This window comes from Jaculus jaculus, chromosome 8 (genome assembly GCF_020740685.1).
Source record: "Jaculus jaculus isolate mJacJac1 chromosome 8, mJacJac1.mat.Y.cur, whole genome shotgun sequence".
NCBI lineage: Eukaryota > Metazoa > Chordata > Mammalia > Rodentia > Dipodidae > Jaculus > Jaculus jaculus.
The window spans coordinates 7314692-7338762 of record NC_059109.1 but is presented as its reverse complement, the minus strand read 5'-3'; the positions used below and the strand labels follow the sequence as shown (position 1 = coordinate 7338762).

Genomic DNA, 24071 nt, shown 5'->3' with positions numbered 1-24071 from the left:
GCAGAGAGTGGGAAACAGGGACTGTGTGTCGACAGGGCGACACAGTGGGAAAAGGGAGTCTTGGTGTTTCCCAGGGGCACATCTTTCTGTCCTTCTCCCATGTCACTACTGGGCTGGAGTGCCCAGGACAGGAGCTCACCCTCCCTGGGGCTGAGAGATTTTCTTTTTTCCCCCCAAAGAAAGGTTGCGCTGTGGGGCCAGGTTCCCACGTGCTCACAGCTCCTGGGCAGCTGTGACAGAAACCAGGGCAAGCTTGGTCCTGCATGCTGGTGGTGTGAATGGAGTGTTGCTCCCATAGACTCTGTGGTTTGAATGCCCGGTCACCAGCTCGTGGCGATTTGGGAAAGCTGTGGAGTGTTTAGGAGGTAGAGCCTGGGAGAGATGTGTCACTGGGGCTGGCCTTGGGGCTTTATAGCTCAGCCTCCTTGCTAGGGCTAGCCTAGAACTAACCCCCCCCCCTCTCTCTCTCTCACACACACACACACACACACACACACACACACTGCTTCCTCTCAGCCAATGAAACAAGGTGTGATGCCCTGGCGGCTTACTCTGCCGTGTTTTCCCTGCCGAGATGAAACCTCCCCTCAAGACTGTGAGCTGAAATAAACCCTTTCCTTCCATAAGCTGCTTCGGGTCAGGTGTTCCGTCCCAGCAACGGGAAGGTAACGGCTACCTGCAAACCTGCTGTGGGATCCAGGCTCTGCTGGTTGAAGTGCCATCTGCGTGACCTTCACACGCTCTTCCTGATCTACCCTCCACACCCAGCCTGGGGCCCTCTGAAGAGCCCCCCCCCCCACCCAGAGCAGCCAGAATGGCACGGAGAGACCCGTCCTCTGTTACTGTGTTCAAGTTACCCAGCCCCGCCTCAACGTGAGGGGCTCCCCGGCTCCTTCTCCCCTCTCCCCTCCCCCACCCCACACCATAGCCCTTCCCCCTTCTTATCTGTTGAGGCAGAACTATTCACCTTTCCTGGTTGTACTGTCGTCATCTGGAAAGTGACAATGACTGTGATAAAATCCTTGAGCGCCTTAAAGGCAGAACACGGTTTCACTCCTGAGCCCACAGGAAGCCAGCTCAGAGAGGACGAGAAGACCTTAGGGATGGGGGACTGCCGCCCTCCACTCTCACCCAGCCTCCTTTTCTCTGCAGGGTCCTCGGAAATGTCCTAGGCCCCAACCTCGGGTGTCACTGCGTTCTGGGAGGATATATAATACGATCGCTATTGTCTGCTGAGCGTCTGGAGATGGGGTGCCCAGAGCAGCCGTGATGAGCTGGAGCGAGCCTTCTGTGCTTGGGCCTGTCCTTGGTTCCCCTCACCACATCTAGTTGTAGCAACAATTCCGCCACTTTGTAGTCGAGGACACTGAGGTTCCCGTGGACAGAACGCCGTGCACGGGACGGGACGGAACAGGACGCACAGGCACGAGGTCACCTCAGCTCCGGCCTGCAAGCGGACCACGGAGCAGCGCGCCTGCTGCGCCAGAGAACAGGGCGCTCGCTTCCTTAAATTGGAATCAATTTGACTTCTGACTGTCATTCTTTCCAGGCCAGAAATCTGGGGCAGGTTTCTTACAGTCTCGTTTTCCATGTCTTTAGGTGTGAAACACGGTAATAGTGAGGCCAGAATTTGAGCCGTCTATTTTCTTTTACAGAGTATCACAATTAAGTGAGATAGTGACTTGGCTGTTTGTGTGTGTGTGTGTGTGTGCGTGCATGCGTGCGTGTGTTTGCTTGTGCACATGTGTGTTGAATCACTTTGCAACAAACATCAGAGTCATCCCCAAACTCCCATACATACCATCAGGTATTCTTGCACACATGTGTGTGTGTGTGATGAATCATTTTACAATAACCAGTCAACATCACTACAGGGAACTCAGGTTCCCTTATCGTGAAGCCAAACCATCCCCCAGCTCCTTAACGCATACCATTTAGGTATTCTTGTGTGTGCGTGCGTGTGTGTGTACACGCATGTGTACACGCACACACACACAAGAGGGAGAGAAACAATATACAGGAAACATGCTTCTTCCACTCCAGGCCACCATGGGCATCAGTGGAGTTTCAACTAAGAACACTTTTGGGAGCCCCCACGGCACAGCTCCATACCAGCCACTGGCAGCAGCCGGCAGGGACCCCACCATCCCTTCCCCGACCTTACCTCACTGTTGACAAAACAGTACAAGATGGCCACCATCAGCCCCTGCAAACAAGGAGCAGGCGTATTAGCAGGAGGGAAGTGTCTAGTTCAGCCTCCACACACCCTTCTCCTTAAAGGAGGCAGCTTGGGTAGACAAAGGTGTCCAGGGCTCTCATTCCCCTTCTGGAGGAACAAGAGGGCCCCTCTCTTACTGCCAAACTGTCGCCATCGCCCCTTAAGGAGGCAGGACTTGGTAGAGCATGCCATCTCTAAGTGTGAACTTTTCCCACCTCAGTTCACTTGTTCACTAAACTCCCGATGACCCACAACTGGCTTTGTGTGTGTGTGTGTGTGTGTATGTGCACACACACGGACCCATATGCTTATAGACTTCCCATAATATTCTAGAGGGACAGGGCCAGCTTCTTAGATGCCCTGAGACATCATCCCATGCTAGTAGAGAGATCCATTCCTTGCTTTCAAACTGCATCACCCTGTGTCTTTGTAGCGGCTTACAATCTTCCCAACTGAAATGTCTCCTCCCGGAGAGAGGAGGCAGGTTCATGAGACTCAGGAAGTTAGTGACAAGACCCCTCTCCAAGGCGACATAAGCATTAACAACGGCTGGGGACAGGAGACTCTTCAGTGGAGCTGCCCACAAGCGGCACAAGGAGCGCCAGGGATAGGGCTTTGCCACCACCCGTGCCAACGTGAGCTTTTCTGTGACGCAGCCCGCTTGGAGTCGCCCATGCTCCTGTAAGGAACTCTAATAAACTCCCTAGTTCACCGACCCAGACTCAGGTGGAACCCTTTCTTCAGTCTCCCATGGGTGCGCTATCTGAAGTGAAAAGGTGTTTGTTCACGACTCTAGGAAAAGCCACACAGTGCCCTACAAATCTTGTTCTGACGTTTTCATGTCAGTTTCCTGCTTGGTCAACAGGGACAGTCCCACAGGATGGCAGGTGTGAGGAGGACCAAACACCCTGTGTCTGTAAAGTGCTTGCAGGGTGTGCGCCTCCCGGGGATGGCAATGCCTCTCTGTGTAGCCCAAGTGCCCAGGGCCACCTCTGAGAAGGCTTTTGGTCCCCTGAACTTACGGACACCGGCCTGTATTTCAGGACACCTGGGGGACAGATACCCTCTCTGTCCGTGATTCAACCACGTGACTCGGGGCCAGGCTGCTCTCCTGGGCCTCAGCCTGCCCTCTAGCCCTTTGTCATGCTGGGACACCCCAACCCCGAGCCAGTGGCCCCGGCTGTGCGTCACCTGGAAGGACGTGAAGGAGAGCTCTGTGAAGAGCTTGACAAAGCGCAGCGTCCCCCGGGCGTGTTCGTCCATCACAAAGGCAAAGATGACCTCGTGTGTCCCCAGCAGGGGGATGAGGGTCAGGGTGGACTTGGCAAGTCTGGGGATAGGGAGAGACCTCTGAAGCCAATCTGGGCCCCCAACTCATGGACACTTCTCCCCTCTCTGTGCTTTTGCCTCTTTCCATCAACTGACTCGTGAAACCCTCTTAGGGCCAATACCCACCCCCCCAAAAGGCTTCCTGAAGTCAAGATCCCAGAGTCTCAGGTCACGCCAAGGACAGGGTGCTGGAAAGTCTTGGGGGTGGGGTCCTAGCCAAGATCTGGGTGGGGGAAGAAGGGCACATAGATCTTTATACCAAGCACCCTAGAATCTCTCTCTGCTGGAAGGGGGGACGGGGTGGGGAGGCCCTCGGAGTTGGCTTGATCAGGGCACCTGCATTTGACGTCTGTCTTGCACATGAGATTGGCCTTCAGTTTAGACACCACAATGCAGATGACCCGGATGAAGATGAGAAAGTTCACCTGCAGAGCACATCATGGGTGGGTGGCTGAGACCCTCTCGACCTCCCCCAGTGCTTACCCTGGCACCAGCCTGGGACCCTCTGCTCCCGTTTCCACCCTCCACACAGCCACTCACCGCAATGGCAAAGAGAATAGGCAGCCGGATGATGAGCCAGTAATTCATGTTTGAGTTCCTGGTCCAGCAGCTGGCAAGAGAGAAACGGGGGATGGGGGTGGCGGGGGGGGGGGCACACACACTTCCAGCTGGACTCACAGAGCCTCAGCTCCCGGGGGGGAGGCCAGAGGTCACGAGTTCATGACACCGAAGAGACACACACATAGCCACCAGAGTGACCCAACCACCAGCCCCACAGATCCACACAGACCTCCACAAATGAGCACGCGTGCGCACGCACACACACACACGCACACACACGCACATGAAGTTCTCCATACTTGTTTACACACAGAGAAATAACCCAGCCCTCCATCTTCTCATGGACTATGGACACCATCGTGTGTCCCCCAAACAAACACTTCAGTGGGATGTTACAGAGAGGGCCACAGGAAGGCCCCACGCAAAACCCACGGGCCTGGCAACGTTCGTCATCCCAGGGCGTAGGGCAGGGACTAGAGAACCGTATGGATATGTTAAGTTCCTGGCCCCTCGGGTTATCTGTCCTCCAAACGTGGGGGGAGCCTTGTGCCCTGGGATCCAAGCATCCCCATGGACTGTGAGAATGGGGACCTGAACCCACCCGCCCCCTTGGAGCCGAACACTCACCCCTCATCCTCATAGAGGTACTTGACAACACCCCAGGGAACAACAAAGAGCAGGGGGACACCTGAGGGGAGAAGAGACAGAGAGGGGACAGGGGCTGGCAAGCCGGCGCCACTGACCTGAGTACTTCGTGGGGTGGGGAAGGGGCTCTCCACACCGCAGGCCCCTCACGCCTCCAGCCCCTCTCTCGGCCTGGCCTGAACCCTATCTGCAAGCTCGTCTGGGCGCTTGGGAGAGCGGCCACACAGAACAGTAATACTCCAGACTGTCCCTTAGGGAGGTTCCCCCCGCTGAACCCCCTCCCTGGTGCTCGGCACTGACAGGCTATGTCCCCAGGGTCCCCACAGAGGAGACCCCAGGACACGCAGAGGCAGGTAGGAGGAAGAAGGTCACAGCCATGTGGTTAGCAGGACACGCTGGATGAGGGGGAGACCAGGCACACTCTCTGATGTCCTTGTCCCCCGCCTCCACCACCCCTGTCTTGCTTCAGCCCACTTGCCCATCCTCTACTCCTTCAGGTATTTCCTGTCCCTGTGTCCCTGGTCACAGCTTGGAAGAGAGACAAGAGCCCTGTCCTGCAGACTACCAGGCCCAGCGAGCATCCCTGGTGGCCTTCAACGAAGCTATGACCAGTAAACTTCCCTGGCTGAGGGCTAGGGTTTGGACAAGTGTCCCTCAAAGGTTCAGCAGTTAAAGGCTTGGTCCTCAGGGTGGCGCCAGTGAGAGGTGGGGGAGCCTTTGGAAGATAAGGCCTTATAGGAGGTCCTCAGGTTCCTTGAGGATGCACCCCAAGGGGATTTTGGGGAGCCTGGCCTGGCCGTTCTCTTGCTTTCGCTTTCTAGCATGAGGTGAACCGTTGACTTAGCCTTACACACACCAGTGTTGCCGTGTGCCTGCCCCCTTCCCCCTGCCCTGCCCTGCAAGAGCCCATCTTGGACTGGATATCCGGGAACTGAGTAAACCTTTTCTCTTTGTAAGTTAATTCTCTCTGGTATTTCATTACAGTGATGCAAAGCTGACCTGTACAGCTGAGACTGACTGGCAAGACAGACAAGCTTTTAGAGGGTCCTCAGTGATGATCTTTACCTCATTTGTTTGTTTGGTTTAAAATTTTTTATTTATTGATTTGCAAGCAGAGAGAGAGAGGGGGTCGCGGGAGAGAATGGGCGCACCAGGGCCTCCAGCCACTGCAAACAAAGTCCAGATGTGTGCACCACTTTATGCATCTGGCTTCATGTGCATACTTGGGAATCAAACCTGGGCTGTTTGGCTTTGCAGGCAAGCGCCTTAACCACCGGGCAATCTCTTCATCCCTTGTCTGGTGTTTGAGACAGTGTCCTCAAGTAGCCTCTAACTAGCCTCTAACTCACCATACATCTGAGGATGACCTTGACTTTTGACCTTCTGATTCTCCTGCTTCTGCCTCCCGAGTGCTGGGATTAGACTCTTACTTGCATTCTTTTTTTTTTTTTTTTGCACACCTTTTTTTTTTTCCGAGGTAGAGTCTCACTCTAGCTCAGGCTGACCTGGAATACACTATGCAGTCTCAGGGTGGCCTCGAACTCACACTATCCTCCTACCTCTGCCTCCCAAGTGCTGGGATTTAAGGCATGCGCCACCACGCCCAGCTATTATTAGCACTCTTAAATCAGGATTGGTTGTGTGACGAAGCACATGTGGCAGAACTGATGGTACAATACTGCTAAGACTAGGCTACGAAAGGCTCGTTGTTTTTTAAATAAATAAATACATATATATATACATATATATATACACATATATTTAAATATGTTGCTATTTATTTAATATACATATATATTTGAATACATGTAAGTGTACATATTTGCAAGCAGAGAGAGACAGAAAAGAGAGGCAGAGAGAATAGGTGCACAGGGGCCTCCAGCCACTGCAAATGGACTCCAGACGCATGTGCCACTTAGTGCAGTGCATCTGGCTTTACTGAGGAATCGAACCTGGGTCGTTAGGATTTGCAGGCAAGCACCTTAACTGCTAAGCCATCTCCCCAGTCCAAAGATATATGGATATATATATGGACTGGATATATATATATATATATGTATGTATGTATGTATGTATGTATATATATATATATATATGTGTGTGTGTGTGTATGTGTGTATGTATGTGTGTGTGTGTGTGTATATATATATATATATATATATATATATATATATATATATATATATATATGATCATATTTTGGCTTATTTAAGTAGCCCAGTCTGGCCTCAGAATTGCTATGTAGCTGAGGATGAGCTCCGGAGCTTCCCACCACCAGCTCCCAAGAGCTAGAGGTACCGGCTTGGGCCACCCTGCCAGCTGGGGCCCGGTTCTTTCCACACAGCCCAGTTCTCTTACCACCCGTAATGCTCTTGCAAAACCGGCCTTCCTGAGACTAGACGTGCCACGAGCTGAACTGTGAGGGCCCTGGATCCCAGCATGGACCCTGCTGCACAGAAAATGCTCATGAAGGCCGGAATGAGGGCTGGAGAGACGGCTTAGTGGTTAAGGCGCTTGCCTGCCAAGCCAAAGGACCTCGGTTCGATTCCCCAGGACCCACGTAAGACATGCACAAAGTGGCGTGTGCGTCTGGAGTTCGTTTGCAGGGCAGGAAGCCCTGGTACACCCATTTTTTCTCTCTCAAATAAATAAAAAAAAATTTTTTTAAAAAAGAGACTGGAATAAGTGAATAATCAACGAGGAGGGGATGCTCTCCCAGCAAGACCATGCTGATTCCCTGAGCGGCGCATGTGGGGAACACTCCTCTCAGGCATCCCTGACGCCCTGCTGGCCTTTCTCTCTGAGACTCGCTCCAGTACCGGGGAGTTTGCTTATGTCGCCCGCCAGCCTTGGCGCGCTTCATTCATCGGTGAACAAGGCCTCCAGAAAGCCATGCAGCCCTGTCCCCTGCCCACGCGACACACTCCCTGCAGGCTGCGTTTTCTCCTTGTTCAGAAAGCCAAGATGGGGCTGAGGGAAGAACGTCAACCTCAGACATATGGACTTGCCCGGACATCATACCCCCTCCCCCAGCACCTATCGCCCACCTCTTCCCTGAGGACACTCAGCTAGCTAGTCATGGGCTGGCGTAGAACTGGCCACACCTTCTGGGGCCTTTCCACGACGCCATCAGAGGCCCGTCTTTGGTTCTGCTACACGCTAGAAGTTGCTCCTAAGAATCCCGATGAGGGGCCAGGTCTCCCGGCATTGCCACAGAAGTGCTCAAGTCTCTGTCTCTCCCCACCCCAATTCCTCAAGAGAAAGGTGTTCTGGGCTGGAGAGATGGCTTAGCGGTTAAGCGCTTGCCTGTGAAGCCTAAGGACCCCGGTTTGAGGCTCGATTCCCCCAGGACCAAAGTTAGCCAGATGCACAAGGGGGCACACGTGTCTGGAGTTCGTTTGCAGTGGCTGGAGGCCCTGGCGCGCCCATTCTCTCTCTCTCTCTCTCTCTCTCTCTGCCTCTTTCTGTCTGTTGCTCTCAAATAAATAAATAAAAATAATTTAAAAATTAAAAAAAGAGAGAAAGGTGTTCTGGCCAGCGAAAGTATCCCCCAGGGGCCTGCCCTTCTACTTCACGGTGGCGCACGCCTTTAATCCCAGCACTCGGGAGGCTGAGGCAGGAGGATCGCCGTGAGTTCGAGGCCACCCTGAGACTCCATAGTGAATTCCAGGTCAGCGTGGGCTATAGCGAGGCCCTACCTCAAGACACAAAAACAAAACAACAAAAAAAAAAAAGAAATCTGTCCCTTGAGCTAAGGTGGGAGGTGGATGGTAAAGGACTGGCACCCCCTCCCCCACTTCCCACTCAAAGACCTCCGAAGCCCCACACATCCCCGGCGACCCCTACCAAATCCCCCCGCTTTTCGGCACACATCGTGCAGTCCCTTCGGTTGGTCCTGCCCTCGGGTTGCTATGGTGATAGATCCTAACGGTGCTGATGCTGTTTCCCCGAATGGACAGACACGGTCCCCCACCCACCCTGAAGCCTACCCCACCTCCACCCCCACAGAGCATCAAGGCTCTCCTGCTGCCGGCCCTGCAAGATGAAGAGGCTGAGAAGGTGGGGGAAGGTCTAGCAGGGCAGGGGTAGGGGTCCTGGGAGAGGAAGGAAAAAAGGGAGAACTGGGGATCTATATGCAGAAGCCAGGCCCTCCTGCCACGTATAGAGGCCAGAGCCTGCTCAGCTGGGCCTGCAGGGCTGGAGAGACCAACACAGGTCAGGAAGGGCCTGGGAGCAGGGAAATTGGACTCCGGTATCTGCGCCCTCTCTGTCTCTCTCTTTTGTTTTTGTTTTTTGTTTTTTGAGGTAAGGTCTCACTTTAGCTCAGGCTGACCTGGAATTCACTAGGTAGTCTCAGGGTGGCCTCGAACTCATGGTGATTCTCCTACCTCTGCCTCCTGAGGGCTGGGATTAAAGGCATGAGCCACCACGCCCAGCTCTGCTCTCTCTCTCTCTCTCTCTAAGGCCCTCTTGGTACTCTTTAACACCCTGGTTATATACTCCCATCCAAGTACTAACCAGGCCTGACCCTGCTTAGCTTCCAAAATCAGGACACGTTCAGGATGGCACGGCCGTCGACCACACTGCTTACACTACACCTTGTTAGAGCTACTGGCCTATGGCACAGCTCAAGATCACTGGCAAAAAGGCACACTGTGGGGCTGGAGAGATGGCTTAGCGGTTAAGGCATTTGCCTGAAAAGCTAAACGATCCCAGGTCGACTCCCCAGGACCCATATGAGCCAGATGCACAAAGGGGAGCATGCATCTGGAGTTCGTTTGCAGTGGCTAGAGGCCCTGGTGCGCCCATTCTCACTCTCTGTCTCTTTCTCTGTCTCAAATAAATAAATAAAATAGATGGATATGTTTTTAAAAATTCTGCATGTGGGGCTGGAGAGATGGCTTAGCCATTAAGGCACTTGCCTGCGAAGCCTAAGGACCCATGTTCAGCTCCCCGGGCCCTACATAAGCCAGACGCACAAGGTGATGCAAGCGTGCAAGGTCACACGTGTGCACAAGGTAGCACACGTGTCTGGAGTTAGATTACAGTGGATGGAGGCCCTAGCGCACCAATTCTCTCTCTCGCGCTCTCTCTCTCATTAAAAAAAGAAATAAATAAACAAAACAGGCCAGTCTGTTGGGATTGCCTCAAAAGAAAAGCAAATGAACACTGCGCATGGACGGGGAGAGGGCTGAGGAGTCTGATTGCAGAACCCTGAGGACAGCCCGAGGCAGCTTCCCGAAGAGGTGGCCTGGCATTCTATCCTGCTCCTAGCACATCGCTGAATCAAGCAGCACCTTGCAAAGGCTCAGCGGGCAGGACCAGGATGGGAGAGAGGGGACCGCCGAGGGAGGAGTCTGCTGGGAACAGGCTGGGAAGTTTCTGGAAGCCCCAGGAAGGAGGCACCTGGGGTAGAGTCAGAAAGCATGAATGGGCTGGAGCAACACCGTAGAACTCGGACTGATGAGGGAGGACAGAGGACCGAGCCTGCTCTCTCCCTGCCCTGTCACAGGACGGTGCCTGCTGGGCCCTCTAGGAAGAGTTGCCCTCATTCGATTTTCAGCTAGTGCAGGGCGCCCCCACCCCATCCACAACCCCCACCAAACACCAACCCTTTCATTCACGAGAATCCCACGTGACGAGAGGCAGAGGCACAGCCAGAAATGTTCCAGCAAAAAAACAGACTCAATGGTTCTTGGCAAACTTTTTTGGCTAGGACATTTCCAGCTGGGCTCCAGGCACACCCGGAGTCCACTCCGTTCTTCAGCAAGCCTCTGGTTCTCCCACCCCCACCCCACTGGGTTCCCCTCGGAGCCTTCCTCTTCGTCATCACACGGTCTGGTCCTGCCCTCTGGAGTCCCTATAATTACGGGGGCACTCAGAGCATTGGTGCCCACCCCCACCCTTGCCCACCAACCTGCCAGCCACCCGCCAGTTGGCCCAGGACTCACCATTTCCCTCAGGCTGCCCAGCACTGGGCGTAAAGGTCTTTGTCCAGAGGGGTTGCTGTGACCTCCAATGTTGTGGGGTCAGGGCTAGGGGGGAGCATTTTTGACCACATGGGGGCAGAAGCTTCCATGAAGGGAGAAGAATTATACCAAGGGTGGGGAGTAGGTAGCTATGATCTCCCATGGGGCCCAGGAGGGATCACTGAATGTGTGCTCCATTAGCCAATTGGAAGAGGAGGCAGTCTTTCACCCGTTGCTGCGGGAGCCCCGGGTGAAGAAGTGGACGTCTGATGGGGTGCACCTTACCCCAGCCTATGCCCAGGTACAGCCTGAAGACGCGCTGCTCGGAGAACACGGCGAAGGCCAGCAAGGTGTAGAGGTACACGCCCTCCACCAGCAGCCAGTAGTAATTGGCCGCCACACAGTACTGCATGAGCAGGAATACCAGGCGGCAACTCAGAGAGTCCTGGGGGAGGCCAGAGAAGGGTCCTGTGGGGAGGGCAGCCCTGCCTTCCGCCCTCGCGGACCCTCTCTGTGTCCTGCCCCAGCCCCTGCTCTGGGGAGCTCGATGCGGGACGAGAGAGTTCCCATCTGGCCAGGGCCAGCGCTGGAGCTCGGTGCCTCGGAGGGGAGAGAACTGAGCCACTTGTCCAACCTGATCTCATCGGTACGTGGCTGAGCTGGGATTTAAAGACAAGTGTCTAGAGTAACCCCTTGTGTCAGAATGAACTCCTTACATAAATACAGCAGGGTCTCTTTCTTTAGCCTGGAGCTGCTCCGGGGAGACCGTGTCTCCCAACGGACGAGGTGCTCTGCAAGGTGGACTGCCTCTCCCATCCACTAGGGGGCCCCATGGTAGACTGCCTCTCCCATCCACTAGGGGGCCCCATGGTAGACTGCCTCTCCCATCCACTAGGGGGCCTCATGATAGACTGCCTCTCCCATCCACTAGGGGGCCTCATGATAGACTGCCTCTCCCATCCACTAGGGGGCCCCACGGTAGACCGCCTCTCCCATCCACTAGGGGGCCCCCATGGTAGACTGCTTTCCCATCCAGTAAGGGGCCCCATGATAGACCACCTCTCCCATCCACTAGGGGGCCCCATAATAGACTGCCTCTCCCTTCCACTGGGGGCCCCACGGTAGACCGCCTCTCCCATCCACTAGGGGGCCCCACGGTAGACCGCCTCTCCCATCCACTAGGGGGCCCCATAATAGACTGCCTCTCCCATCCACTAGGGGGCCCCATAATAGACTGCCTCTCCCATCCACTAGGGGGCCCCACGGTAGACCGCCTCTCCCATCCACTAGGGGGCCCCACGGTAGACTGCCTCTCCCATCCACTAGGGGGCCCCATAATAGACTGCCTCTCCCATCCACTAGGGGGCCCCATAATAGACTGCCTCTCCCATCCACTAGGGGGCCCCACGGTAGACCGCCTCTCCCATCCACTAGGGGGCCCCATAATAGACTGCCTCTCCCATCCACTAGGGGGCCCCATAATAGACTGCCTCTCCCATCCACTAGGGGGCCCCATGGTAGACTGCCTCTCCCATCCACTAGGGGGCCCCACGGTAGACCGCCTCTCCCATCCACTAGGGGGCCCCACGGTAGACCGCCTCTCCCATCCACTAGGGGGCCCCACGGTAGACCGCCTCTCCCATCCACTAGGGGGCCCCACGGTAGACCGCCTCTCCCATCCACTAGGGGGCCCCACGGTAGACCGCCTCTCCCATCAGACTGGGCGTCATGAGGCCCAAGGCTGGGCAGCTCACGCCTTTCCCACTCCCAGGCCTCATGCGGTGGAAGGCAGGCGGCGACCAGAAGCCTACCCCCCCACAGCACATACCTGGTAGGAGAGGAGCCCATCCCACTGGTGCTGCTGGGCCGCGGTGCTGTACATCCACTTGAGGGCGGCGTCCTTGATGAAGACGGAGAGCGCTCGCAGGATGAAGGAAGAGAACAGGTTCAGGTGGATGTAGTTCCGCGTGCAGTGCAGGTGTCTGCGGGAGAAAGGCAAGTCGTTCTCTGAGAAGATGGCCCTCAGTCCAGCTTTCAGAACAACTCACATGTCGGGCTACATTTGTCTCCCTTCTGGGGCTGTGTTGATGCCTGCCTTCCTCTGCCTTTTTGTCCTCATGACCGTGAAAATCCTTGAAGCCCTGCCTCCCCTCGGTGAGCCTTCAGCTGGGCAGTCACTGCCCATCTCCCGCACACGTTCTCTCCTTCCCCCCTACGGCATCGCCTTCCGAGCGGTCCTGAGCGACCAAAGAGAATCACTGCGAGTTTGAGGCTAGCCTGGAACTACAGAGTGAGTTTCAGGTCAGCCTGGGCTAGAGTGAGACCCTACCTTGAAAAAAAAAAAAAAAAAGACAAAACAAAACAAACAAAAAAAGAGAATCTGAGGACCAGCTTCCCCAGCGGTGGACAGGACTCATACCTTACATGCTTCTGGACTGCACAAAGCCCTGCAGACCAGGGCTAGACATATGGAGGAATTCAGAAGACACTGGATATGATGCCAATATATACCTGCAGGTAAAACTGCGTAACAAACTGGAGATAATAAGGGCACTTCATGGGATAAAGGCTAGTTCTCCAAGCAGGACCTGGGAAGACTCTTAGCCGGGAAACATTTCAAATACTTCCTTTAAGATCAAGAGCCAAATAAGGAAGTGTGTCACTGACTTTCTATGCAATGTGTGCTGCAGACTCTCGCCACTGCCACAGGGTCAGGGAGGAGGGGGAGAAGAACTGGAAATGGAGAGCTGGAGGGATGGCCTAGTGGCTAAGGCGCTTGCCTGCGAAGCCTAAGGACCCACATTCAACTCTCCAGATCCCACATTAGCCAGACACAAAGGTGAAGCAAGTGTAAGGTTGCACATGCCCACTAGGTGGCGCAAGCATCTGGAGTTTGATTTCAATATAGTGGCTGAGGTCCTGGTGCCCCAATTCTCTCTTTCTCTCCCTAAAAAAAAAAAAAAAAGAATTGGAAATGGAGTCTGAGGAGATGGCTCAGCAGTTAAAGGTGCTTGCTTGCAAAGCCTGCTGGCCCAGGTTCCACTCCCCAGTACCCATGTAAAGACAGCTGCACAAAAGTGGGATATCTAGAGTTCACTTGCAGTGGCAAGAGGTCCTGTCATGGTCATTCTCTCTCTCTGCTTGTAAATAAATCAAAATCAAAAATTTGTTTAAAATCATTGAAAAATGAAATACAATCCACATACACACACACTGTTGAGTTGGCTCAGCAGTTAAGGCACTTGCCTGCTGTGCCTAAGGACCCCAGTTCAATTCTCCAATAGCCACATAAAGCCAAATGCACAAGGTGGCATGTGCTCCTGGAGTTTGTTTACAGTGGCTAGAAGCTCTGTCACGTCCATTTTTTTTTTCTCTATGTCTCTTTCTCTCAAATAAATTATACACACACACACACACACACACACATATATATATAATTTAAAATCCCAGGTAGAACAAAGATCCACAAGAGAAGATCAAAATGCTGCAAGTCTTCCAGAATATGTCACCTTTGTGTTCCTAAAACAAGGGAAAGTTCTTAAACAGGAGCATAAAGCAATTTAGTCTTTGGGGAAAATATTAAGATGTGTTTTTTAATTGATAAAATTAACTTTTTTCTATTGATATTATGTCTTTTTAATTTATTTATTTATTTATTTGAGAGCGACAGACACAGAGAGAAAGACAGATAGAGGGAGAGAGAGAGAATGGGCGCGCCAGGGCCTCCAGCCACTGCAAACGAACTCCAGATGCGTGCGCCCCCTTGTGCATCTGGCTAACGTGGGACCTGGGGAACCGAGCCTCGAACCGGGGTCCTTAGGCTTCACAGGCAAGCACTTAACCGCTAAGCCATCTCTCCAGCCCCTATTGATATTATTTATTGATATGTTTTACTTATCAATAGACATTGATAACTTGCCGGGCATGATAGTGCATGCCTTTAATCCCAGCATTGACATGGCAGAGGCAGGAGGATCACTGTGAGTTTGGGGCCACCCTGAGACTACATGGTGAATTCCAGGTCAGCCTGGGCCTAGAGTGAGACCCTACTTTGAAAACCCAAAAGAAAAAAAAAACAAACAAACAAGAAAACCTTAAATAAAATAAAACAACTTGATAAACTGACCAATTTCACTTAATTTAAATGCAAAAGTTCTGCATATAAGAGGCACCACAGAGTAAAGAAATAAGCCATAAAAGAGGCTATAACCTCGATGAATACCCAGAATAATGAAATCCTACCATAAATCAGAAAAAAGCCAAATGGACCCACAAAAATAAGTAAACTATATAACTAAGAAATTCACAGAGGGATGGGGAAATGGCTTAGTGGTTAAGGCACTTGCCTGTGAAGCCTAAGCAGCCCAGTTTGATTCCCCAGGACCCATGTAAGCCAGATGCACAAGGGGGCGCATGTGTCTGGAGTTGGATTGCAGTGGTGGAGGCCCTGATGCAACCATTTTCTTTTTCTGTGCCTCTCTTCCCGCCCCCACGGGCTGGAGAGATAGCTCAGCAGTTAAGGCACTTGCCTGCAAAACCTAATGACCTGAGTTCAATTCCCGAGTACCCATGTAAAGCCAATGCACAGGGTGGTACATGCCTATGGCATTCATTTGCAGTGGCTAGGGGCCGTGGCATAACCATTCTCCTACCCCCACTTCCCCCCTCTTACAAATAAATAAATATAAATAAAATGTATATGTAAAGAAGTTATATATATATATGTATATATATATATGTACATATGTGTGTGTGTGTGTGTGTGTGTGTGTGCATATAGAAGAAATTCACAGCACATTAAACAAATATTTCTCTCTAGGAATCTGGAACATGCAAATTACCATCATAGGGAAGCAACACTGAACTCTGATCATCCAAATGTGGGTGGGATTTAAACAAAGGAGACTTTCATTATTAGTGGCAAGAGGACAAATGAGCCATGACCACCTGGACAGAAACTTAACACCAGCTCCCAAATAGCAAATAAATGCAAGTAGGCAGTTACTGTCTCAGCAACTCCACCCCCGGATGCAAACCCCCAGGAAACACTCAGGGCACAGGTGAGAAATTCACCGCGGCAAGGTTCAGATTCAGAAAGAAAAAAGAAACACCTCAAATATCCGCAAACTGTGTCACTATGATGGAATATGGAATGAGGGCGAGAATGAAGCAGAACTGCCTGAAACAATGTGGATGAATCACAAAAGCATGAAGTTGGTCCAAACACAAACACCCCTGGAAGACAGGTACACTATCACAAAGATAAAGTATACAAGCCACGCTATCTATTTTACCTGTACTCAGATGAGGTCAGTGTTTAAGGAAAGGCGTGGGAATTGTAATGGTCCATGAAAGGGTTAGCTCTCGTGGGGGTGGGGCAGGGGGTGAGTCCTGATGGCACGGGGCCACCAGGGAAGTGCAACTGTATGGGATTTGTTTTCTTTTTTTGTTTTGTTTTGTTTTTGCTTTTTAAATTATTTTTGTTTATTTTTATTTATTTATTTGAGAGCAACAGACAGAGAGAGAAAGAGGCAGAGAGAGAGAGAGACAGAGACAGAGAGAGAGAGAATGGGCGCACCAGGGCCTCCAGCCACTGCAAACGAACTCTAGACTCGTGCGCCCCCTTGTGCATCTGGCTAACGTGGGTCCTGGGGAATCGAGACTTGAACCGGTGTCCTTAAGCTTCACAGGCAAGCGCCTAACCACTAAGCCATCTCTCCAGCCCTTTTTTATTTTGTTCTTTTTAAAAGATATATTTATTTGTTTGCAAGGAGAGAGAGAGAGAGAGAGAGAGAAGAGGGGCAGAGAGAATGGGCATGCCAGGGCCTCCAGCTGCTAGCAACTATGTGGGATGCTTTGTTTGGTTTTTGCTTTTTAAAAGATATCCTTATTTCTTTGCAAGGAGAGAGAGAGAAAGAGGAAAGAGGGACAGACAGAGAGAATGGGCATGCCAGGGCCTCCAGCTGCTACAAACTCCAGATGCATGTGCCACTTTGTGCAACAGGCTTTACATGGGTACTGAGGAATCAAACCCAAGCCTCCAGACTTTGCAAGAAAGCGCCTTTAACAGTCGAGCCATCTCTCCAGCCCACATCTTATTTTGCCTTTTTGTATTTTTGAATCAGGATATAATTGTGGAGTGTGGGTTGGCCTGGAACTTAACTACACAGCCCAGACTGGTCTTGACTTCAGAGCCTGCCTCCTGAGAGCTGGGGTGACAATGTGCCCCACTGCACCGAGCTCGGGATGTTTTATTTCTAAGGTCTATGCATGTGTTCCTGTACTTTTGAATCTCAGAAACATGTCACAATGAAAGAGTTTATTTGTTGTGATTGGAATATGAAACATCCTTCACAGGCTACTCTATGGAACACTTGCTTCCCAACTGGTAGCAGTGTTTTGGGAGGTTGTGGAACCTTTAGGGATGGGGTCTGTTTGGAGGAAGTAGATCATTAGGGGGCGTGACTCTTCTTCTCTCTTCTTCCTAACTACAATGAGGTAAACACCCCCCTCTGGCACATGTACCCACCATCTTGTTATTTACCCAAATGATCAAGGACCGAATCCTTCAAACCATGAGGCAAAAAAAAAAAACAAAAAAGAAAATCCTACCTCCCTTAAGGTTCTTTCTTCTTTCCTCTCTTCCTTCCTTATTTCTTTTCTTAATATTTAATTAATTTATTTGAGAGGGAGAGAGAGAGAATGGGCACGCCAGGGCCACCAACTGCTGCAAACGAACTCCAGATGCATGAACCACTTTGTGCGTCTGGCTTATGTGGGTCCTGGGGAATCAAACCTAGGTCCTTAAACTTTTGCAGGCAAGTGTCTTAACCACTAAGCCATCTCTCTAGCTCCCTTCCTTCCTTCCTCCCTCCCTCCTTCTCTCCTTCCCTCCCTCCCTCCCTCTCTCTTTCTTTCTCCTTCATTCAAGGTAGGGTCTTACTTTAGCCCAGACTGACCTGGAACTCACTCTGTAGTCCCAGGCTGGCCTCAAACTCATGATCTTCCTGCCTCTGCCTCCTGAGTTTTAGGATTCAAGGTATGCCCACCATGCCTGGCCCTCCCTTAAATTTTTCAGACAGATATTTTGGTCACAGCTACTTAAAAATAACTAACATGGAATTTATCCAATGAATGCATATTTTTGAGCACCAACTGTGTACCAAAGTGGTGCATGCATCTGGAGTTCTTTTGCAGAGGCTGGAGGCCCTGATGTGCCCATTCTCTCTCTGTTGCAAATAAATAAGTAAATAAATAGAAAAAATATTGAGTGTGTGGGGTGTGTTACGTGGTATGTACAATATGTGTGTATGTTCTATACAATTGCATGAGAGGCCAAGCGGGTTTATGTGGGTGTGGGGGATCACTGTTGTGCTCGGCAGGCTTGAGAAACAAGCACTTTTAACCACTAAGCCCAGATCAGAACAGTACAAGACAGCCGAATCTCCAGCCACTGAGAGCTTTGTGAATCCATACTGCATTCTTGATTTCTTAAGCCACACTTTCTTCTCTTTTAGACATTTTACTTATTTATTTATGAGAGAGGAGAGACACAGAAAGTAAGAGAGAAAAAAAAAAGAGGGGAGGGGAAGGGAGGGGAGGGGAGGGGAGGGGAGGGGAGGGGAGGGAGCAGAAGTGCAAGGGCTTTGAGCCACAGCAAATGAACATGTGCCACTTTATGCATCTGACTTTACATGGGTCCTGGGGAATCGAACTGAGGTTGTTAGGCTTTGCAGGCAAGCACCTTAACTGCTAAGCCATCTCTCCAGCTACATGTTTTCTTATTGGAGGGATTTTTTTTCCAGGATTTTCCACAGCCTTACCATCCACTGTTAAGATTGGGTGGGGGGTGGTATTCTTTTATGCAGTGTTAGGTACGTATAGCTACCTAACTGAGAGTCAGTTGAATATAACCTCATGTTCACTGAGAAGCACTGGAGAGAATGACTCCCTGTTGCTTTGGCTTAGAAGTCCCCTGCTAGGGGCCTGAGCACGAAGCAGACCCCACCCCAGCACTGGGGCCCCCTTACCTGAAGCCCAGGAGGATGGCCGAGGCGATGACCAGGGCAGAGAAGGACAGTGCATAGCCCACCGTGTAGATGATGTAAAGGGACAGGAGCTGCTCTTCTGGGGAGTTCTGTGTACACAGGGCCATGAAGACACGTGCCTATGTAGCCCATACCCTCTGTCTCCCACATCTTTCATTCTAGAACCCAGGGACTGAGGTGGAGCCCCAAGTCAGACGCCACTGGCGAGTACGGAATCAAGAAAGAGATTGACCTGTGGATGTGGTTCAGGAAAGTCTAGGGCTTGGCTCCAAGGGGAGCACACCCCCACATCTGGCTGGAACTCATGGTGCGAAGAGTCGCCAGGCAGGAGGATAGATGGTATGATCACAGCCAGCCCCACGCAGAGCCCGGGCTCTCTGCCCCCACGAAGCGGAGACCCTGCTGCCCCCTCCAAGGCTCAGAACCCCCCGGCTTACTTTCTCCCCTCGCTTGGACTCTTCGCATTCCGACAGGTCCCTCCATGGCAGGCTGGAGTTGTCCTTATGGAGCCAGAGGCCGTCGGCCGTGCAGAACCGGTACACGTGGCCCTGTAGTACTGGGTGGGCAGATGAGACAGCTGAGCCTGGGCTCAGAGACGGGTATCGCACCCGGGGCTGGCATCCTTCGTTCTTCTCTTCCCCGAAAGGCACCCTTACTCCCACAGAACTGACTCTTCCGAGTTAATAATACACACACACACTCTCTCTCTTTTCCTGTCTCCTTAACTTTTCCTCTCAGGACACAAAGTCACCAAGGTGAGGGACACCCAGCTACCCTCAGCTTTTTGTTTTGACCACTCAGTGACACAATTAGATGAATCCACAGCTTTGAGATGAGATAAGTCTAGTGTAAATCTACATTCTGACCCCCCCCCCATCTCAAGTCACACTATGGACCAGGTCTGGCCCCAAGCAGAGGTGGCCCTGACAATTACATTGTTACCCTCTAAAACGTCTGATGGTCTGATCATCTAGAATCGGACTTTCCCTTCTCATAGCCCTTGGGGAGAGCCAGCCCTAAGAAACTGGGTGCTGAACTGAGAAGGGAAGCAAAGCAGTTCCTAACTCAGGGAGCCCCAAGAGACAGCCTGTCCTCAGGGAGCCCCAGTGTGAGGGAGACACGGCCTGTCCTCAGGGAGCCCCAGTGTGAGGGAGACACAGCCTGTCCTCAGGGAGCCCCAGTCTGAGGGAGACATGGCCTCTCCCTGTAGGAGAAGGCCAAGTTTGGCATCAGAACCAGGGAATACTGGACATAAAGATAGGGAGAATCAAGGTTAGCATAAGGGTTTTTATATAAAGAGGAAAGTTGAAGTCAGGAACAACCTTTCAAAGATTTAAACCCAGTGCCAGGCGTGGTAGCATATGTCTTTAATCCCAGCACTCATGAGGCAGATGTAGGAGGATTGCTATGAGTTCGAGGTCAGTCTGAGACTACACAGAGAATTCCAGGCCAGCCTGGGCTAAGCACGATCCTGCCTCAAGAGAAACAAAACAGTAAGAACAACAAAAAGAAAGAGTTAAAACTCTTGTTGACAGTGGCGGTACAAGCCTGTCACCTCTGCTGCATGTGAGAGGCAGAGACAAGAGAATTGCTGTAAGTTCAAGGGCAGCCAGCTCTTCGTGGCAAGACCCCGCCTCACAACAATTAAATCCTATAAAAGACTGACCTTAAAGACCAAAGACCAGCTTCTGGCTATGAGAGAGTGGAATGGTGGAGAAAACAGTGAAGCCATCAGTGGCCCTAGAAGCAGGGGCTGGTCAGTGTGCAGGCAGAAAGATCAGCAGTTAAGAGGAGGCTGGAGATGGCTCAGCAGTTAAAAGACACGTGCTCGCAAAGCCTGAAAGCACAAGTTCGATTCTCCCAGTACCCACAGAAAGGCAGGTGCACCAAGTGGCGCTCGTGCAGAGTCTGTTTGCGGTGGCTGGAGGCCCTGGAACCCTCATTCTCCCCCTCCCTCTCTCTCTTTCAAATAAATAAATGAGCAAATAAATAATTAGAGGCGGATTGACACGCGTGACTTTGGAGCGCCAGCCTGTGACGGCCGCCTCCGAGCACTCTCAAGCGCCCACAGGGCCTGTCAGGCGGGCTTCATTCTTCCTCAGCACTGACCTTGTCACCCAGCACCCAGTGTGGGCAGCCTCTATGCCTCCCCCCACCTTCCTTTCATGAACACCCCCCTGCACCAGGTCCCTCTTCAGGAGATCGAAGTTATCTGGGCAAACGGGCAAATTTATATCGCAGTATTGCTCTTTCTGAAAGAACCTGCGTTTTCTAAGATGTCGCCGGGAAGAGGGACAAAACCCCGAGACTTAATGGCAGCGTGGGCAGCAGGAGCCACGGTGAGCCGAGCCGTGTGCGCACAGACGAGGCGGGCAGGTACGAAGGCGGGGCAGGGAGGCCCGTGGTCTCATCTTAGCACCCTGAAGGCTCCTCTCAGGCCCCCAAATGCTTCTCTTCCCGGCTATGTGGATGCCCGGAATTCTTTACCCCTGGGTCAAGATTTCTGGTAGGCAGAAGCAGCAGCTACCGCCTACAGCGGGGCAGTGGGCACCTGGGCTGGCTCTGTGGGAAGGAAACTGGTGTCAAGAGCGAGCTCTGGCAGCCTGACTGGAGGAAGTGGGGAGGAAAGGAGGAGGCTGGAGAGCCGAGGTAAAGGAGAGGACACAGCAATGGAGCCTCTACATGAACCATCGGCACACACTCGTGGGACTTCCCGCAGCCGGGTGGGAGCCTGGCATTCAGTAGGCACCATACAAATGCATGATCCCAGGGACTGGCTGGCTGGCTTAGCGGTGAAGGCGTTTGCCCGCAAAGCCAAAGGACTTCGGTTCGACTCCCCAGGACCCACATAACCCAGACGCACAAGGGAGCACATGCATCTGGAGTTTGTTTGCACTGGCTGGAGGCCCTGGCGCGCCCATTCTCTCTGCCTCTCTCTCAAATAAATTAATAGAAAAGAATAAAGTTCAAATGCCTGGTCCCTCCCTACACGTGCCGCACAAACCCTCTTTACAGGCTGTGAGTTCACAGAACCAGGTTTGATCACCTACTGTCCGCCTCATACCGCTGATCACTATAACCGCCTTAGCAGGGAGGCGCCAGCTAGTTCCTGAACCTCCCTGGTTAAGGTGGTTATGATGAAGCCAAGAAAGACATTCGCATAAGACCATGCGGGTAGGAAATAGTACAGATGGGATTCTTTCTCTCAGCTCTCTCTAAGGGGCCAGAAGTTAGCAGCCAGACTTGTTGCTGTTAAGAGTCAAGAATGAGGTTATATGCCGTTTCTCCTTGTCTTTCCCCCGGACTTGGGCTACCCCACACGCAGCTACTCCCCTCGTTGGTGAGGCCCCTGGACACTCTGAAGGGTTCTGAGCCTCTGCTCAGGGCCAGCAGAGGGTGCGGAGGTGGTCTCCCTGGCTGAGAGTCCAGGGATGGCTGTGTCTCAGGGCAGCTCAGCCAGCCAGGCAGAATGAAAGTTCATCTGTCAGCTCTCCCTCATTAGCATCCAACATTAAAAGCCAGGGCTGGTTCCTGGCTGAGTCCCTAGTCCCCAGACTCCCCATCTTGGCTGGAGGTGGGTGGTCTGAGCTTACCTTTATTTATCAACTCAGTTTTATCTGGCCTGGGAGGAGCTAGTCAATTACAGTAGGGCGGGGGAGGGGAGCTTGGCTCTGTCTGTCAATAGGAGGAGGCTACCAGGCAAACCGCATGCCAGGAGGCCCAGGGATATTTCATTAAGTCAGATCCTTGGTGCTGGAAATAAAAGCCCCAATTAAACACTTCTCCTCCCGGAAGCTGCCACGGCGTCTGTAATCAAGCTGACAGCCGCTCTTCTTCCGTGTGGACACGGGGCACTCAGAGCTGTGGAGAGCTGCTCGTGACTCCATTAGCTCCAGGCACCCTGGCAATACAGAGGTAGCCGCGAAGGACCACGGGGCCCCGTTTCACAGACAGGGATGCTGAGACTAGAGAGGCTGTCACTGGCCCTCCCCAAGATGGCAAGATGGGGTTGTGGTGGTTTGATTCAGGTGTCCCCCATAAACTTAGGTGTTCTGAATGCTAGTTTACCGGTTGATGGAGATTTGGGGATTAACACTTCCTGCAGGCAGTGTATTGTTGGAGGTGGGCTTGTGTGTGTTACAGCCAGTTTCCCCTTGCCAGTGTTTGGCACACTCTCCTGTTGCTGTTGTCCACCTTATGTGGGTCAGGGGGTGATGTCCACCCTCTGCTCATGCCATTGTTTTCCCCTGTCATCATGGAGCTTCCCCTCGAGTCTGTAAGCCAAAAACTTTTCCCCTCACAAGCTGCTCTTGGTTGGTTGATTTCTGACTGCAGTGTGACCTGACTGCAACAGGGGTCCAGGGCAGGCAGGTAATGCAGGTGGCTGCTCTGAGTGGGGCGTGCAGCAGAGGCGTGGAACATCAGAGCCTAAAAGAAACCCAGGTTCTGATCTCAAGACTGAAGTTCTTTTAAAGATTTTTTTATTTTTTGGTGTTTCTTTGTCTATTTATTTATTTTTGTTTTTTTGCGGTAGGGTCTCACTCTAGCCCAAGCTGACCTGGAATTCACTCTAGAGTCTCAAGGTAGCTTCAGACTCATAGCGATCCTCCTACCTCTGCTTCCCGTGTGCTGGGATTAAAGGTGCATGCCACAACGCCCGGCTTTAGAGAATATTTTTATTTACCTTATTTGTTTATTTATGAGAGAGAGAGAAAATGGGCATGCCAGGGCCTCTAGACACTGCCAACGAACTCCAGACACATGCACCACATGTGCATCTGGCTGACGTAGGTACCAGGGAGTCAAACCTGGGACCTCAGGCTTTGCAGGCAGGTGCCTTAACCGCTAAAGCAATCTTTTCCAGCCCAGGACTGACAAATCATGGTTTTACTTTCAGTCAACTCTGACACCTTGGGAATGTCACTTTAAACTTCCCCAGGCCTCAGTTTGCTCATCTGTAAAATAGGAACCATTCTCAGTGGATGGCGCGCTGGGTGCACGGGAAGCCGTCGCAGAGGAGACCCTGCTGCTCACCCCGTCCTCCCCCAAGGCCAGGGCTCCTCTGGGGCCCAGCTCCAGCCTTGGGTCTCCCGTTGGCAACCCTAGGCCTGCTGTTAAAAAAAAAAAAAAAAAAGCCCCAGACTCAACATGAGACAGACTTGGCACCTGTCAGCATTTCCAAGAATTGTGAATTATAGGCTATTTTCAAAGCACTTTATGACCCTCGTGTAATTAGGACTAAGCTAACACACAGGTAAGGGCCTGGGAGGAGAACAGGTAATGAGGCTGGAGTGCTGAGTT

At 52.1% G+C, this 24071-nt stretch overlaps 1 protein-coding gene across 3 annotated transcripts in view; it reads right to left on the bottom strand.

The window, feature by feature from the left end:
- Positions 1-24071, bottom strand: part of Glp1r (glucagon like peptide 1 receptor) — a 46203-nt gene that overhangs the window by 6552 nt on the left and 15580 nt on the right. For all 3 annotated transcript variants that reach the window (XM_045157192.1, XM_045157194.1, XM_045157195.1), the window contains exons 4-12: positions 19208-19326; positions 18753-18859; positions 12551-12704; positions 11008-11167; positions 4736-4796; positions 4088-4157; positions 3884-3972; positions 3410-3548; positions 2165-2206 (exon numbers count right to left, since the gene is read on the bottom strand). In XM_045157192.1, coding sequence (XP_045013127.1) covers positions 2165-2206; positions 3410-3548; positions 3884-3972; positions 4088-4157; positions 4736-4796; positions 11008-11167; positions 12551-12704; positions 18753-18859; positions 19208-19326 — 941 coding nt within the window. The remainder of the gene's footprint in view (positions 1-2164; positions 2207-3409; positions 3549-3883; positions 3973-4087; positions 4158-4735; positions 4797-11007; positions 11168-12550; positions 12705-18752; positions 18860-19207; positions 19327-24071) is intronic.